This window comes from Melospiza melodia, chromosome 5 (assembly GCF_035770615.1).
Source record: "Melospiza melodia melodia isolate bMelMel2 chromosome 5, bMelMel2.pri, whole genome shotgun sequence".
Lineage (NCBI taxonomy): Eukaryota > Metazoa > Chordata > Aves > Passeriformes > Passerellidae > Melospiza > Melospiza melodia.
The window spans coordinates 91580740-91596368 of NC_086198.1; the positions used below are offsets into that span (position 1 = coordinate 91580740).

The 15629-nt window shown below is 34.9% G+C and overlaps 1 protein-coding gene across 1 annotated transcript in view; it reads left to right on the forward strand.

Moving 5' to 3' along the window:
- DNAAF9 (dynein axonemal assembly factor 9) overlaps positions 1 to 15629 on the forward strand; it is a 75925-nt gene that overhangs the window by 29068 nt on the left and 31228 nt on the right. Inside the window, exons 8-21 of the mRNA XM_063157855.1 lie at positions 17 to 115; positions 861 to 916; positions 2208 to 2343; positions 4355 to 4436; positions 5497 to 5533; positions 8160 to 8247; positions 8684 to 8760; positions 9023 to 9067; positions 9626 to 9671; positions 9980 to 10091; positions 11340 to 11410; positions 12271 to 12321; positions 13123 to 13210; positions 15341 to 15444. Of these exons, the coding sequence (XP_063013925.1) occupies positions 17 to 115; positions 861 to 916; positions 2208 to 2343; positions 4355 to 4436; positions 5497 to 5533; positions 8160 to 8247; positions 8684 to 8760; positions 9023 to 9067; positions 9626 to 9671; positions 9980 to 10091; positions 11340 to 11410; positions 12271 to 12321; positions 13123 to 13210; positions 15341 to 15444 (1092 nt within the window). The remainder of the gene's footprint in view (positions 1 to 16; positions 116 to 860; positions 917 to 2207; positions 2344 to 4354; positions 4437 to 5496; positions 5534 to 8159; positions 8248 to 8683; positions 8761 to 9022; positions 9068 to 9625; positions 9672 to 9979; positions 10092 to 11339; positions 11411 to 12270; positions 12322 to 13122; positions 13211 to 15340; positions 15445 to 15629) is intronic.

A 15629-nucleotide genomic window follows, 5' to 3' on the forward strand; every position in this document is an offset into this window, starting at 1 on the left:
AATATTTTCCTTGTAGGATCTAAAGATTTTTGAACACCAATGGACCACCTTTTTTGCTAATTTTGACACTGAAATTCCCTTCATTCTGGAACTCTCAGAATCTCAGGCTGGGGAGGTAAGTCTGCTTCAGCAGTCCTCCAGTATCCATGCAGAAAGAATAATTATTCAGCATGAATTTGTTTTTTTTTTCCCTATCCCATCTCACTTTTCATGTTTGAGGGTTAAAACCACATAATTTGAATTTTTTAAAGTCACCACCCACCTGAAAAATCCACGGTATGATGGCTTAGGACTGCAGGGCTAATTCAGTCAAATGTTTGCTCACTGATAATTCAATTTCTACCTGCACAGGAGATATTTGTAGGTAGATTTAACTTGCTTTGGATGGAATCTGGTTTGTGCAGGGCTTAACAAGTTGAATTTGTACATCTCAAAGCTCAAACAAAACTGAGGGGGTGACACAGAGCATGGGAGAAAACAGCACAGCATTTCTGGGGGTGGCTGTTGCTTTTTGTGGACACATTTTCTTGCTTTTTTGATACATTTCGAAGCCTTTTGATGCTTTTTTGAACATTTTGATGCTTTTCTGAAGCATTTTGTTGCTTCCTCTGGGATGGTAGAAGGTGTGGCAGAGGGTTGGAGCTAAATGGGCTTTAAGGTCCTTCTCAACCGAAATTATTTAATGATTTAATGAAATGAGAGATTTAGTGGTGTTTGTGTTTATTTGTGGAGGTTGGAAGCATTTTCTGAGGGTTCAGGAGTTTTCTCTGAGAAAGATAATTCAGGTTTAATTAGTGAGAGGATATTTCACACTTCTGTCCATGTACTTCTTAATAATTTTTGTTTTCAATTCTTCCCAGCCTTTCAGAAGTTATTTCAGCCATGGCATGATCTCAAGCCATATAACAGATAACAGGTTATTATTATTATTATTATTATTATTATTATTATTATTATTATTATTATTATTATTATTATTATTATTATTATTATTATTATTATTATTATTATTATTATTTACTCATTATCATTATATTAATATAGTATATACTATATACTATATAATAATGATGGTGATATATGATAATGATATATATTATATGTTATATATTATGTATTATATATTATATGTTATATATGTTATATGCTATATGCTACATATTATATAATATATATTATATAATATATAATATATTATATATTATGTATTATATGTTATATGTTATTTATTGTATGTTATATGTTACATATATTATATTTATTATTATTACTCATTATTATCGCTAATTACAGTAGTGATCTGGTGTACTACTGCCTCAATATTTTATTTCCATATCCCTGTTGCCATAATGTTTAAAATTCTTTTTGATATCACCTCAGTAGATCAAATCTCATACTGAAAAAAGCCTGTGCAAATTCCTTCATGTCCTGGAAGGATAAGCTGAATTTTCCCAGGGTTTAATGCTGAATTTTTACCTATACCATGAATTTTTGTGCATTATGATCAGTTCCTTCCTTGTTCCATCCCTAGAAAAGTTTGGATGGGGCTTGGAACAACCTGGGATAGTGGAAGGTTGGAATGAGAGGATTTTTAATGTTCCTTCCAACTCAAACCATTCTGTGACTTTATGAGAGACTTTTAACCAAAAATTGTTCAGCTGAAGGTTCTGTTGCCAAATCCACGTTCTGCTGTTGTGAGTCAGTCAGGGTTTGTTTAGCTAATTCAATCTCTCTGCACATTCTCCTCTATTTGGAGTAAACCAGTGGAGTTTAATGTCCTTTATTGCTGGCAGCATCCTCTGGTGTTTGCTTTGCATTAAAGAAAAGAAAATCTTTGACCTCCCCAGCTGAGACTTGGGCCCAAAGCCAGAACTAAACCCAAAATAGTTTTGTTTGTTTCCAACACAATCATTTCATGGCTTTTCAAGATAGTAAATTTTAAACTAAGCAGCTTTTCAAGGCAGTTTAAGATAAAAGAATATTCTAAGAGCATTTGGGAACAACCATGAGATAAGTTCATTGTATTTGAAAGACATTTTATAAATGCAAGAAGATCTTTTCTTTTGAACTTGCTCCTTTCACTGTGAAACTTTAGTAAATTTTTTAATTATTATAATGAGAAATTCAGCAGTTGAAAGCTTTGATTTCATTTGTTATTGTAAACTTCCTGCAAGTATTTTGGTGTTGATTCCCTGTGTCCTCCTCAGCCCGAGCAGGCAGCCCTTTGTCCTGTTTGGCAGCCACTCCACAAAGGAAAACTTGAACACTGGGAACTTTAATTTTCCTTCTGAAGGGCATCTGGTCCGAAACACTGGCCCTGGTGGAAGCACTGCCAAGCACATGGTAAGGCTTTGGAGAAGTTATCTGAGATTTTGAAGTATATTCTCTTTTTCTTTGTATATTTTTTGTGCTTGCTTTCATGAGTTAAATGCCTAATTCTTCTTAACATAAAGCACCTTAGCAATTCATCAGGTTAAGGAAAAAAATGTGATTTTTCTTGCTCTTTCCAAGTGGAACCATACTGGATTCTTAATCAGGGATTGCTGAATGAGTTAAAATAATTTATACTCTGGAAAAAGACAAGTTTGCTGTAAGTGGGTGGGGGAAAGGGAAATGCTCTTTGTGTCCTGGCCACAAAGTGAAAACCTTCTGTGATACCCTTAACTGTGACACACAGATTCTATTTTAATCACATTTATTTAGCCATTTCTTTAAAAAGAAACAAATTTTCTGATAACACCTTTGTGACTAAACCTGAAATACTCCCACATATCCAAATTCCACTGTGTGCTTCAACAACTATTGACAAAACTCTGAAAAATCTTTCATAACATTCCAGGACTGTTCAGATGAAGTTGCAAAGCTTAACTTATTTCCACTTCCAAGTAAAAGCTGGGATGTTAAACATGATTAATTAGTTTCCCTTTCTAAGTAAAAGCTGGGATGTTAAACATGATTAACTTATTTCCACTTCCCAGTAAAAGCTGGGATGTTAAATGTTATTAACTTGTTTCCATTTCCAAGTAAAAGCTGGATTGTTAAAGATTATGAACTTGTTTCCACTTCCCAGTAAAAGTTGGGTTGTTAAACATGCTTTTACTTGTTTTGTTAAACTTTTGCTTTTACTTTTACATTTCCCAGTGAAAGCTGGGTTTTTAAACATGGTTAACTTGTTTCCACTTCCCAGTGAAAGTTGAGTTGTTGAACGTGATTAACTTGTTTCCATTTCCCAGTAAAATTTGGGTTGTTAAAGATGATTAACTTGTTTCCCTTTCTAACTAAAAGCTAGGATGTTAAACGTGATTAACTTGTTTCTATTTCCAAGTAAAATATGAGATGTTAAAGATGGTTAACTTGTTTCCATGTCCAAGTAAAAGCTGGATTTTTAAAGATGATTAACTTGTTTCTATTTCCAAGTAAAAGCTGGGTTGTTAAAGATGATTAACTTGTTTCCATTTCCCAGTAAAAGCTGGATTTTTAAAGATGATTAACTTGTTTCCATTTCCCAGTAAAAGCTGGGTGGTTAAACATGTGCTCAGGTCCATCACCCCAGGGATTTGGGATCCTCTGGCTGGGTGGCTCCAGAAGGCAACTTGGCAGCGAAGGAGGAGAGAGGTAGAGTGTGGAGAGAGCTCCCTGCTGCCTCCAGGGGCTCTGGGAGTGCTGTGAGCCCTGAGCAGGTGGATGTGAGAGCATGAGTGAGCCCATGAGTTGATGATTTGTCAGCATTTCATGTGCAGCTGCCTCAGGGATGGATGGACGTGGGGCACAAATCACGTGTGCAGAGCCTGAGAAAAGAGTGATTTTGCATCTTGGTGAAATCTCATCCTCCATTTGCTGCTCTTAACATTATTTCTGTGAAAACACTTTCGATTGTGTCTTTCCTTCCCTTGTTAACAATAAGATACCTTTGAAAATGCAAGTACTGTGTTATTGTGATGTACTTGCTCCATCTGTTGTCCTCAGATTCTGATGCTGTTCTTAAAAAGGTGGTTTATTTACAGGTACAGGTGATACTGTTTTAATAGGGTGTCATGAAAATAGTAAATAAGACCAGCCTAGTTATGGGAACCTGACCCACTTTCCTCTTCATGAAAAGAGCAGTTGGCATAGGAAATTGAAAACACAAGTCAGAGCTCATCTCCTTTCCAAAGTCTTTCAACCATTCAGGTCAAGTCAAAAGTGAAATAGACCTTTGAAAACGTAAGTTGCTTTTTCACAATCCAGTTCTGTGTTGTAAACTTCTGTAGTCTGTCAGTGCTTAGAAGACTTAAGGGGAACGTAGTTAATTGTTAATTATTGCACCAATTTGTTTTACTGATGCTTTTTGTATCTCATTAATACTGCCTGCTAGGTAGTGCAGTGTGTGTCTCCAAAGGGACCTCTGGCTTGTTCAAGGACCTATTTTTTTGGAGCCACTCACATTCCTTTCCTGGGTAAGTGCATGAAATACACCAAGGCAGTTATTACCTCTGATTCCATGAAAATTTGTAGCAATTAAAGGCTTTGCTTCCTTTCTAAGTGGTGGATTCTGTAACCAGTGCATGAAATCGTAGCAGATTTTGTGGGGAAAATCTGTCATATCTGAGTGTTGAACATAAAATCTGTCACATCTCAGTGTGCAGACTCTTTTTAAAGCATTAACCAAATATTTAAGTCCATGTTCCATATGGATTTATAAAAAAAACATTCTCCAAAATACATAGTTTGAAACCAGGAGTTGTCAAGTAACAGGATTTTTAGGATGAAGGAAATTCTTTCACTTCCATCTTTTATCCTCAGTGTAATGAGTTACAGTAACTGTATTCCTAAATAAAAACAAGCCATGTAAAATTTTTAAAAACCATTTTCTTATGTATTTTAAATGGCTGGAAAAGTCCATGGATGAAGTTAGTCCTTAGGGCTTTCTTGAAAAAAAATTTATATTTTATAAAATATATGTGTAATATACATTATACAATATACATAATACATAATACAATATATAATATATAATATATAATATATAATATATAATATATAATATATAATATATAATATATAATATATAATATATAATATATAATATATAATATATAATATATAATATATAATATATAGTATATAATATATAATAATACATTATATAAATTAAATTAAAACAATATATAATATATAATACATTATACAATATATTATATTGTATAATGTATATTATATGATATATGATATTACATGATATATATATTATATATTTAATTTATATTTTATATATAATATACAAATAATATATAACTATAACTATAAAATAATAAATATATAGATAAATAAATATATATTCTGGGCTCAACTGAAGACAGGATGATTGAAGAATTGGAAGTACAACCGGTGTTTGCCTTAGTAGCATAAAATACTGGATAAATTCCATGTAAGATGTGCAGCAGAAATGTTCTCAGATTGCTTAAACCAAACCTTTTAAATTATTATTTTTGTTTTATTGTTTTTGTTTTAATACAGGAAATGACAATGAGATCCACAAGCAAGCTGAGCAAGTGTAAGCTGCCAATTTTTTTCTATTATTCCCTAACTCTTCTCTCTTTCTACCTCGTGGCAGTAGGTGAAACCTGCTTTTAGTGGCTGTTGGCATTTGCAGGGACATTTTTATTCAGAATAATGTGCATGGGACAGGGTTGCAAAGGCAAAATGCATGTGGGGAGTTTCAGTAGGTCCATGGGGAGTTGTTAGGAAAGGAAATATTAATAAATTTTGCTCAAATTGTAGTAAAAAATTAATCTTGAATAACTTTTAAAAATACTTTATGTCAACCAAGGGGAGAGAGTCTCTCATACTGTAGCATCTTGCACGCATAGAAGAAAAAGTAAATTTTTGACAAGTTTCATTAACAATGTGGAAGATTTCTGATGCTCAGTGAAAATGCCAACAGAGAACACTCAAACCTGTGGAGAAATTCACTATGTTAAGGTCAAATCAAACCAAATTTTTCCTATAATTTGGGAAGCTGCATAGCTTTTGCACATTCTAATCATCTCAAAATCCTACTTTGTTTATCCATGTTGATGTCCACCTCCTGTGCATGTTGTAGATCCCTGTCCAGCTTGGAGAACACAATAGAAAATCTGCTTTGGTTCTGCTCTCTCTCTTGATAAATCAGATTTTTCCTTAGAGATTTTTGTCCTCCTTATTAGTTGGGATCATTTTAGGAGCCTGTTTTTGCTTCTGCAAAGCTGCATGACCTGGTAGCAAGATACTAAAATATTAAATATGTGTCAGTACTGTCACACTAAATACTGTTGATTCTTGTTAATTGTGAGACATAAAAATGGAATTACTGCACTGAGCAGCAGAATTTCCTTTTTTTAAGAGAAAACTGAACTCCAACAAGTGTTTTTCTTGCATCTACATACTGCTCTAACATATTTTGTCCTCCTTCAAAAATCCCTTTTACTAAATACATTTTAATCAAGTTGAGTGGAGAAGCTCTAAACAAAGCAGGGGTTGATAAAGGCAGTAATTTAAAAATAATAATTTTTTCTTGGAAGCATCCCTGTATTGCTTCAAATAATCTAATTTCAACAACAGTAGTATAATTGACTTTTTTGGCAAACCTGAACTCATGATTTTTAGCTTAGTTTGCAATTGTGTCCTGCTTCTTACATTGGTCAATATTTTATAAAATGAAATAAAAATAAAATGTATTTTATGAACACTATTCATTCCAAATTTGCCTGTATTGATTGCCTGGAGTGTATAAACCAACTTTGAAAATTGAGTGATAAACTGGGATAAATTTTTTTGGTTTTATTTTTATTTTAAGACAATGCTTCAAAAGCAACAAAAAAGAAATCTTGTGCTGATTTTTTTGTTTTTTTTTTTTCACTGCTAGCTTCAAAATGTTAAAACGGGAAGAATAAGACAAAAGACACCTCACTGAGGTGTTTCCTTGCAAATATATATGTGAATTTTAGGGAAAATAGGAACGGTTACGAAGTCTGGAAAAATCACAATATAAAGGAATTACATTGCTTTAATGCAGTGCAAATATGCTAAGTGCATATGAAAGCACAAGAAATTACAATCCAGAAACATGAAAAAAGAGTGGAAAAGCTGAATTTTAAAGTCCCTTGCTAATGTTGGGGATGATCAAAGACAAGCTTTGGTGCCTTTCAAGGTTCCTCCATGTTTGGGATCTTCAGATGCTTTTTTTTCCATCCTTCAGGAATGCTTTGCATTTGGCTGAAATGCTGTATTCTCTTTGCTCCTCCTCTTCCCTCCCTCAATATTGGCAGTGGAGTCATGAGAAAATTTAGAATTTAGGGAGTAATTTAATTGATCTGCTCATTTTTATTATTGTAATTTAGCAGGAAAACAGAGGCTGATGTTCTTTGGTTGGGTTTTTCCCCAGTGATTGTGGAGCTGTAAATGTCTCAACAGCTGAAAGTCACTCCTGGCTTCTCCTGACTTTGGTTTATTTCTGTACCATTTTCTCAGTCCCCTTTTAAGAAAGGAATTGGACTAAGCTGGGATGGAGATTTCATGGAATTGTGGAGTGATTTGGGTTGGAAAAGATCTTTAAAGATCATCTCATTCCAATATATTCCAAATTCTGCCAGGAGAGGGAGGGACAGCAGAGACACTTTCCACTATCCCAAGTGGCTCCAAGCCCTTGGACACTTCCAGGTGGCCTTGGACACTTCCAAGGGTGCAGGGACATCCAGAGCTTCTCTGGGAATTCCATCCCAGGGATTCCAAACCCTCACAGGGAACAATTCCCTCCCAGGGTCCATCCATCCCTCCCCCTGTCCATGTGAAGCCGTTCCCTCTGTCACTCCAGACCCTGCTTTTAGGATGTGATTCTTAAACCCAACTGCAGCAAAAGCAACAATAAATCAGATTTTTTATTCCTGACTAACAAAAGCACCAGACACATTTATATCAAGAGTTATTTCCCTAAAATATCCTGTAATTTGAGCAATTTCCTTGCTCTAATTTAATTTTCTTAAACAGTAAGCTTAACTATAAAATTTCTTCACTTATTCCAACAAAGATCCCTTCCTTATTATTAAGGGAGTTGTGCAATGAGAGGAAAAAATGCTCCTTTAAAGAGAGGAGGAAGAAAACTCTGCCTGTCCAGTAAATGTTGTGTTTGTATTTCTCTTCAGTACGCTGTTGTCGCAAATATATTCTGCTGTTGTAGAGGCTGTGCTTGCTGGCATTGAGTGCTATGCTAAAACTTCCACTGAATCCAAGGTAAATCAAGTTGGTAAATGAAATTTAATTGTTCTCTCTCTGTAATTGTTGATTTGGATTGCTTGCAGTATGAGATTTACGTGCAAACCAAAAAGAAAACCAAAATAAATTCTGTGTTTCGCTCGATGGAATAACACAAGGTTCATACCCTGCCCTCCAAGCAGACTCTGAATTCTGTTTTTTAAACAAAATAAAATAAATGAGAGATTTCAGAGTGTGTCTGATTTTACCCATCTCCAGTTGGTTTTCCATCTTCTCATGAATTTTCCTGACCTCATCGTAAGGAAAATGAGATCTGTGAAAAATCAGATTTTAGCCTGGTGCATCAGTGTGTTACTGTTTAGTGTCTCCTGTTGGTCTTAGGGTGCTCCTGGAGCTGCTGGGATCTGGAAGGGGATGGGAAAAGGATATTTTAATTTTTATTTCCTTTTTTCAGGCAAAGGAGGTGGCAGAGCAGGTGCTGCTGTCTGTGTTAGACACCCTTGGCTTAGCACAGCTGAAATCTGCTTTACGGTGTGTATTTCCAGAGTTACTCATTGGGCTTCTTTGGGGGAAAAATATCAATTATAAACTGAAAAATATTAATTTTAAACTGAGCTTGCCTGACTGCCAGATTTCAAGACTTCATAATGCATTCATCTTTTAAAAATCATTATAATTATCCCATTTTCCAATTTTCTTAATCACTTCTTTTGCTTTAAGTCTATTCCTGCTTATTTTTTTCCATTTAAAAATATAAACCACACATTTCACCTCTACATTTTCTATTCTACAGCTCCAAAATTGCTTTTCAAATCCAGGCTGTGAACAACCATGGCAGGTTTGTATCACTGTCTTACAACTTCTTGTTATTAATTACATAATACTACTACTACTACTACTACTACTACTACTACTACTACTACTACTACTACTACTACTACTACGACTAATCTTGTTATTAATTACAGTAATTTACATACACTAATAAATAAATTTTTCTCCTCTTGGAACTCCTGCAAAACCCCTTGTGTTTGATAATTTCACACAAGAAGTGCTAAATGCTTTTGTGTATGAGGTAGTTCAGTGATTTCATATCTGTAATTCTGTGGAATTAAAAAAAAAAAAAAACATTAAAAGGAATAAAAAGCAGTTGGGCAGACTGATTTTTATTAACTGTTAATTAGTAGAAGCAGCATGAGCTCATTAAGTTTCCTTTGAAATCTGCTTTTAACTTAGTTGATATCACAAACTTGTGCTTATTTAATCCCCACACTAATTGACTGAAATGACCTGCACAAATAAGTGTTTATTTTAAAATAAAACAGATTTTTGGTTGCTTTGGAGTCACAGAAAGATGATCTAACTTTTAAATATTTAATTATCATTGTTGTTCTAGAATTACTCCATTAGATAATGAGGACAGCCTGAGTTTGATCAAAACGGTAAGAAATAAAAATTTTTATTTATTTAATTAGAAAGTAGAGCTCAAATGTCTGTTTTTCTGGGGCATACCAGATTTTTATATGAATACAAATGTAAGAGGAGACATGAGTGAGATTTCAGATGCTGGACTAGGTTTAACATGAAATCAGAATTCAGAATAAAGCATTAACACAGATTTATGATCTCAGGCTTTAACCACAATATAGAAATACTGGTTTAGGATGTTTGAAAAATACAAATTTTGTTTTTTCAATTGAAATATTCCAAGTTCTTCTTTCTCTTCCCTCCAACTGCTGGCTGGCTGCAGGCATCCATGATGGTGTTTGACATTCCAGACCTGCTCACAGGAAGAGGATGCTTGGGATCTGTTGTGTTTTCAGAGTCCTTCCTGACATCACAAATACAGGTCAAAGAGAAAGGTGAGTGGTTTAAATTCTAAAATTCCACACCACTCTTGTCCTTCTGTGATGGGAAATCCAAAGGAATTCCAGTGGCTGTTTTTGCTCTTACCCTGGTGGGTTTGGAACACTGAGAGCAAAGGAAGAACCAAGGAAAGATCAGAATAAATCAGGATTTCTTTGGAACTCTGGAGCAGCCATGGAAGGATCAGAATAAATCAGGAATTCTTTGGAGCTTTGTGTATATCAGAGCACAAGAGTACTGGGAGTTACTGTTCTGTGAAAACGTCATTTAAACACTCAGAAATCCTTAAAATAAAAAGATTTTAATATTTACTATAGAAATTTCCAGTCTTAACAGTAACATAACTGGGCATTCTGAGGTGTGGGGGTGGTATTTAGTGGCTATGGTGATATTAGATCAGAGGTTGAAAAGTTTTAAATTCAACACCACTCTTGTCCTTCTGTTGGCTTTGCTGTAATGGGAGAGCCAAAGGAATTCCAGTGGGTGTTTTTGCTGTTACCCTGATGGGTTTGAAACATTTGAAACACTAAGAACAAAGGAAGAAGCTGTGGAAAGATCAGAATAAATCAGGAATTCTTTGGAACTCTGGAGCAGCTCTGTGTGTGTCAGAGCACAAGAGTACTTGGAGTTACTCTGCTGTGAAAATTCCATTTAAACACTCAGAAATCCTTAAAATTATAAGATTTTCATATTTACTATAGAAATTTCCAGTCTTAACAGTAGCATATATTATATTCTGAAGTATGTGGGGAGTATAAATTTAGTGGCCATGTTGATATTAGGTCAGAGGTTGAAAATTCTAAAATTCAACACCACTCTTGTCCTTCTGTTGGCTTTGCTGTGATGGGAAAACCAAGGGAATTCCAGTGGGTGATTTTGCTCTTACCCTGGTGGGTTTGGAACATTGAGAGCAAAGGAAGAACCAAGGAAAGATCAGAATAAATCAGGATTTCTTTGGAACTCTGTAGGAGCTCTGTCAGAGCACAAGAGCACTAGGAGTTACTGTGCTGTGAAAGCTTCATTTAAACACTCAGAAATCCTTGAAATAATAAGATTTTCATATTTACTAAAGGAATTTCAAGTCTTAACACTACCATACTGGGCATTCTAAAGCATGGGGCTGGTATGAGTTTAGTGGCCATGGTGATATTAGGACAGAGGTTGATTTTGGTGATCTTGGAGGTGTTTTCCAACCTTAATAATTCCCTGATTTCACTGCTTTGTTTCCCGTGGCTCCCCTGCAGATGGCAGCATCCATCCAGACTCCAGGCACGTTATCCTGACTGCAGCTATCCCAAGATTTGCTTCTTGGCTGGTGAGTGAGAGCACAGAGCCTCAGCTCAGCTCATCCTCAGGGCAAAACTTGCTCTGGGAGTGGGCTTGGCTGAGGGAAAATCTGGAACCTGAGCACTGAAACACAACGTTGTAATATTAACATGCCCTGGTTTTTTAGATTTGGATGATAAGTGAAAAATTAAGCTGGTCGTTCCATGCATAGCAGGAGTTTTAAACTATTATTATTAAAATTATTAAATTATTAGATTATTATTATTATTATAGCTCCTATATTATTATTATTATTATTATTATTATTATTATTATTATTATTATTATTATTATTATTATTATTATTATTGAAAATGTCATTATTATTATTACTGAGAATTTCATTTATTATTATCATTATCATTAATTTCATTTTCATCTCGTCAGGTTTTTATCTTTTTAAACGTCTGGTTGTTTTTGAAGTGCACAGTGGGACTTATGAAAATTCTGTTTATTGTGGGTAATTTTAGATCAGCCCAAAAGAAAGCAAAGTTTGATTCAAGACCTTTGATGCCCAAAGAATATAACAAAACTGGGCATTGCCCTTGGCAATGCATGCTTGAACAGTAATAAAAAACAAAGCTGCTTGCTTTCTATCTATATAATATTTTAGTCTATAAAGCAATTTAATGGGGAGAATGTGGTGCAAGAAATTATTTTAGTCCCATGGTAACACATGAGTTTTAAGAGCACAAAATTGTTTTTAAAACACTCTGGGCTCAGGGCTTCTTCTGTCTGTGGTACCTGAGGTTCCTGTGGCCTCAAAACTTCTTTAATGCTTTTTATTTAATGTTAGATTGCTTTATTTATATAAATCACAATTAAAATGGATGCTCTTTCTGGCTGCAGGTTGAAGACAGTGATGTGAAGCTGTCTGAAAAGGCACAGCAAGTATTAAAGGTAAAATTAGATATTTTTTTGTTGAACTAAAGAAGTTACACTTTGATGAACCAGGATTTGAAAAACTTGAGCTACTACCAGACTCTCTTTTTATTCTGTGTGTTACTTCTCTTCTACAAGACTTGCCTGTTCTGCTCTGTCTTTTTCAAAATTGCACATACAAAATAATATATTGTGTGTAAAAGTTTGAGGCTTTCTTTATTTCAAAGAATCATAAAACCCAAGAGCAAAAAGAGTCCTAATAAAACTATGATTTCATGGAAGTCTCACTGAACATTACTCATGGAGCTCATGTGTCTCCAAAAACCCCTAAAACTTGATGCAACTTTCTTTTAACTTAATTAGCATGCTAATGTCTAAAGGAAAACACTCTAAGCACTAGGAAAAAAAAAAGAGTTTGGAATCTGGAAACATCTTAAATCACATGAGTTTCACATTTGTGGTGCAATTTGTGGCTCCCAGGAATGTTCATTATAAATAGATTTATTTTCATGTAATATACTTTTAGCTCAGTAGATGGACAAAGTAAAAACAAAAAGCTCAGCCTTGTGGTTGTGACAATAACTTGTAACTTCATTGCTGCTGGCAAAACCAAAATGGGGGGAAGGCTTTTAAAAATTACCCTCTTGCCTTGCTCTCTTTCCCTGGTCCATGCAGGATAAAAATCTTTAAAAGTTCTTGACTGATACTGTTTGAAAATCAGATATTTTCTCTTGGAGCAAAAGCAGGAGAAAATATTCCTGCTTGGGTGGGTCCTTGATCCAGTCTGTGATGTTGCTGTTTGATTTTTTTCCTGTTTAGGAGGACAAATCTTTCCTTGGCACTTTACTCACTGGAGGTGATGGAGTTTATATCTGTTCCAGCAATCCACAGGCCATGCCTGCAGAAGGTGAGGTGAAGTTTGTTTTATTTATCTTTTTTTTGCTTGTTTTTTCTTGTTTTGGTGGATTTTTAAACAGGAGAGAGGTTCTGGGATTCACACTCTGGTGAGCCAAACTGTGCCATCATCTTAAACTTCCAATTTGTCTTTCCATATCTCTTGTTTTTAATTCCATTTTTTTTGTTCCCAACCTCTGCCTGGAAGTCCTGGAAGGAGAATTCCTGCAGAGCTTTGGGCTTTGCAGACCTTTGGTGGGAGGAGGCTTTTCCCCACAGCTCACCTTCAAAAATGCCCAAACTGGCTCCTCCTGTCCTTGCCAGATGTGCTGCCAGATGTTTTCTGCCTTTTCTGTATCTTTAAACATGAGATTGGAAGGACTGGCCATTGCAGAAGGGCTTTGGGTTCCCAGCTCAGGAGGAGAAGGCAAATATTCCTCCCAAAGCCTCCTCCTGGAGCTGAAGTGTTCCAGGTTTCTGCCACTGCCATTTTCTCTCAGGAATTCAGAATTTGTCAACTCTGGTACTCACTGTGGCACAAAAAAATGCCTGAATTTATTCCTTCAGATCCAATCCAGTTACAGCTTTTTGACACAACATCCCTGACAGCAATCTTGGATTATTCCTCTTTTTTTTTGGTGCCTTTTCCTTCAAGAACTTAAACAACATGAATATCCCAGGAATAAGACTGAAAACAATTTGATAGGACTGTTTAGATTTCCCTCTCTCCTTGTGCCTTGAATTAATATATTCTTTTTAAGGCACAATACTTTAATTTTCTATATATTCTGTAGTATATAATTCTATTCTAGGGTATATTTCTATATATTTTCTATAGATATTTTCTACAGAGGAGGTGCTGCTGTCACAGTGTTGATGTGCAGCAGGAGGTGCTGAATATCTGACATTAAGTGCTTGCTGCTGACAGTATTTAGAGGAGAACCTTCAGCTTTATTGTCTTTGCCCTGGAGTGTGGAGGATAAATAATGATGTGCAAGGCAATTAAACAGCAACCCTCACATAAGAGCAGCTGCTTTGGCTCTAATTGATCAGATTTCAAAGGGAAGAGGTTAAGGCAGAGTGTGATGTTCTGCTGTTTTGCAGTGCAGTGCTGTGGGCACTTGTCCACTCAGTAAATAACTGGAGAACTCTGGATTTTATGTTATTTTTTTTTCTTTGTTAAAACTGGCTCTGTGTGCCTCCAAAGGAGCAATTTTTTCCTTTTTAAAATTTTTATTTTTAAGGGGTTTTTTTTTTTGAGATTTGTGAAGTTCAGTGTTTTACCAACTCTTGAGCTGCAGAGTTACAAATAGATGCTCTAAAGACCATTAGGAAACACTGCAAGGAACATGAAATTTTTTTAGGTTTCATATGACAGTGAAGCTGATTTTGTTCCCCAATTTGTTGTGCTCAAATTTGGGCTCTGCTGAGTTGCAGCCCTGTAGTCTGGCACTATGAGGTGCAAAAGGTGCATAAAATTCATGGAATAGTTTAGGTTGGAAAGAACGTTAAAGAACATTTAGATCCAACCCCTCTTGCCATGGGCAGGGACACCTCCTACTAACCCAGTTTGCTCCAAAAAAGTTAATTATTAAGTAAATTTTCATTTAAAAGGCTAATTTTAAATTATTTCTTTTAAGTTGAAATTAAACTTAATGTTAAATATTCCATTTAAACATTTTCACACTTCAGTTTGTTACATTATTTAAATTTTCAATTGTTTTGGATGTAATCTTTACTTGAGTTCTTGTATTGTCAATTTTGTAGTTCTGGAAGTTTGAAATTTGGCAGGATGGAATTTTTTTGCTTTTAATTAAAAAAAAGTGCCTCAGAATATTTATGATAAGTGGTTCTGTGGTGTCAGATGAACTCAGATTGTAGTCATGATTCCTGTCCTTGGTGATGAGATCCAGTAAAGACTGAATGGTTGTAAATATTATCCCAAATTAAAAAAAAATAATTTTATTTAATAAAAATAAAATAAATATCACTAAACATTATCCCAAATCTAATTTTCTGCTTGTTAAATACAACAAAATGCTGCAGGAACATAGATTTCTATCTCAGGAAGACAAGACATTCATCATGAGAAGCTGAGAAGTTGATTTATGCCTTATACAATTATTTTTCCTTCAAATTCTAGGCAAACTGTATTTCTTTTCTGATGGAATTCTGTTCTGTGATCCCCACCATGGCAGCATTTCCATTCCCAAGAGCCACATGAGTTCCATTTCTCTCTATGATGGGGTGAGTATTTTGCCTTTTCTTTCTGTCATGAAGTTTCCATCAATTTTTAACAATGATTCTGTTGGGTGCAAAGTTTAGGTTTAAGTTTTAATTATCTGTACAACTGTAATAACTGATGCAAATCACTGCAGTTTTGGTGCTGATTAAATGAAATTAGTGAATAAGGAGGAGAGAATTTTGTATTG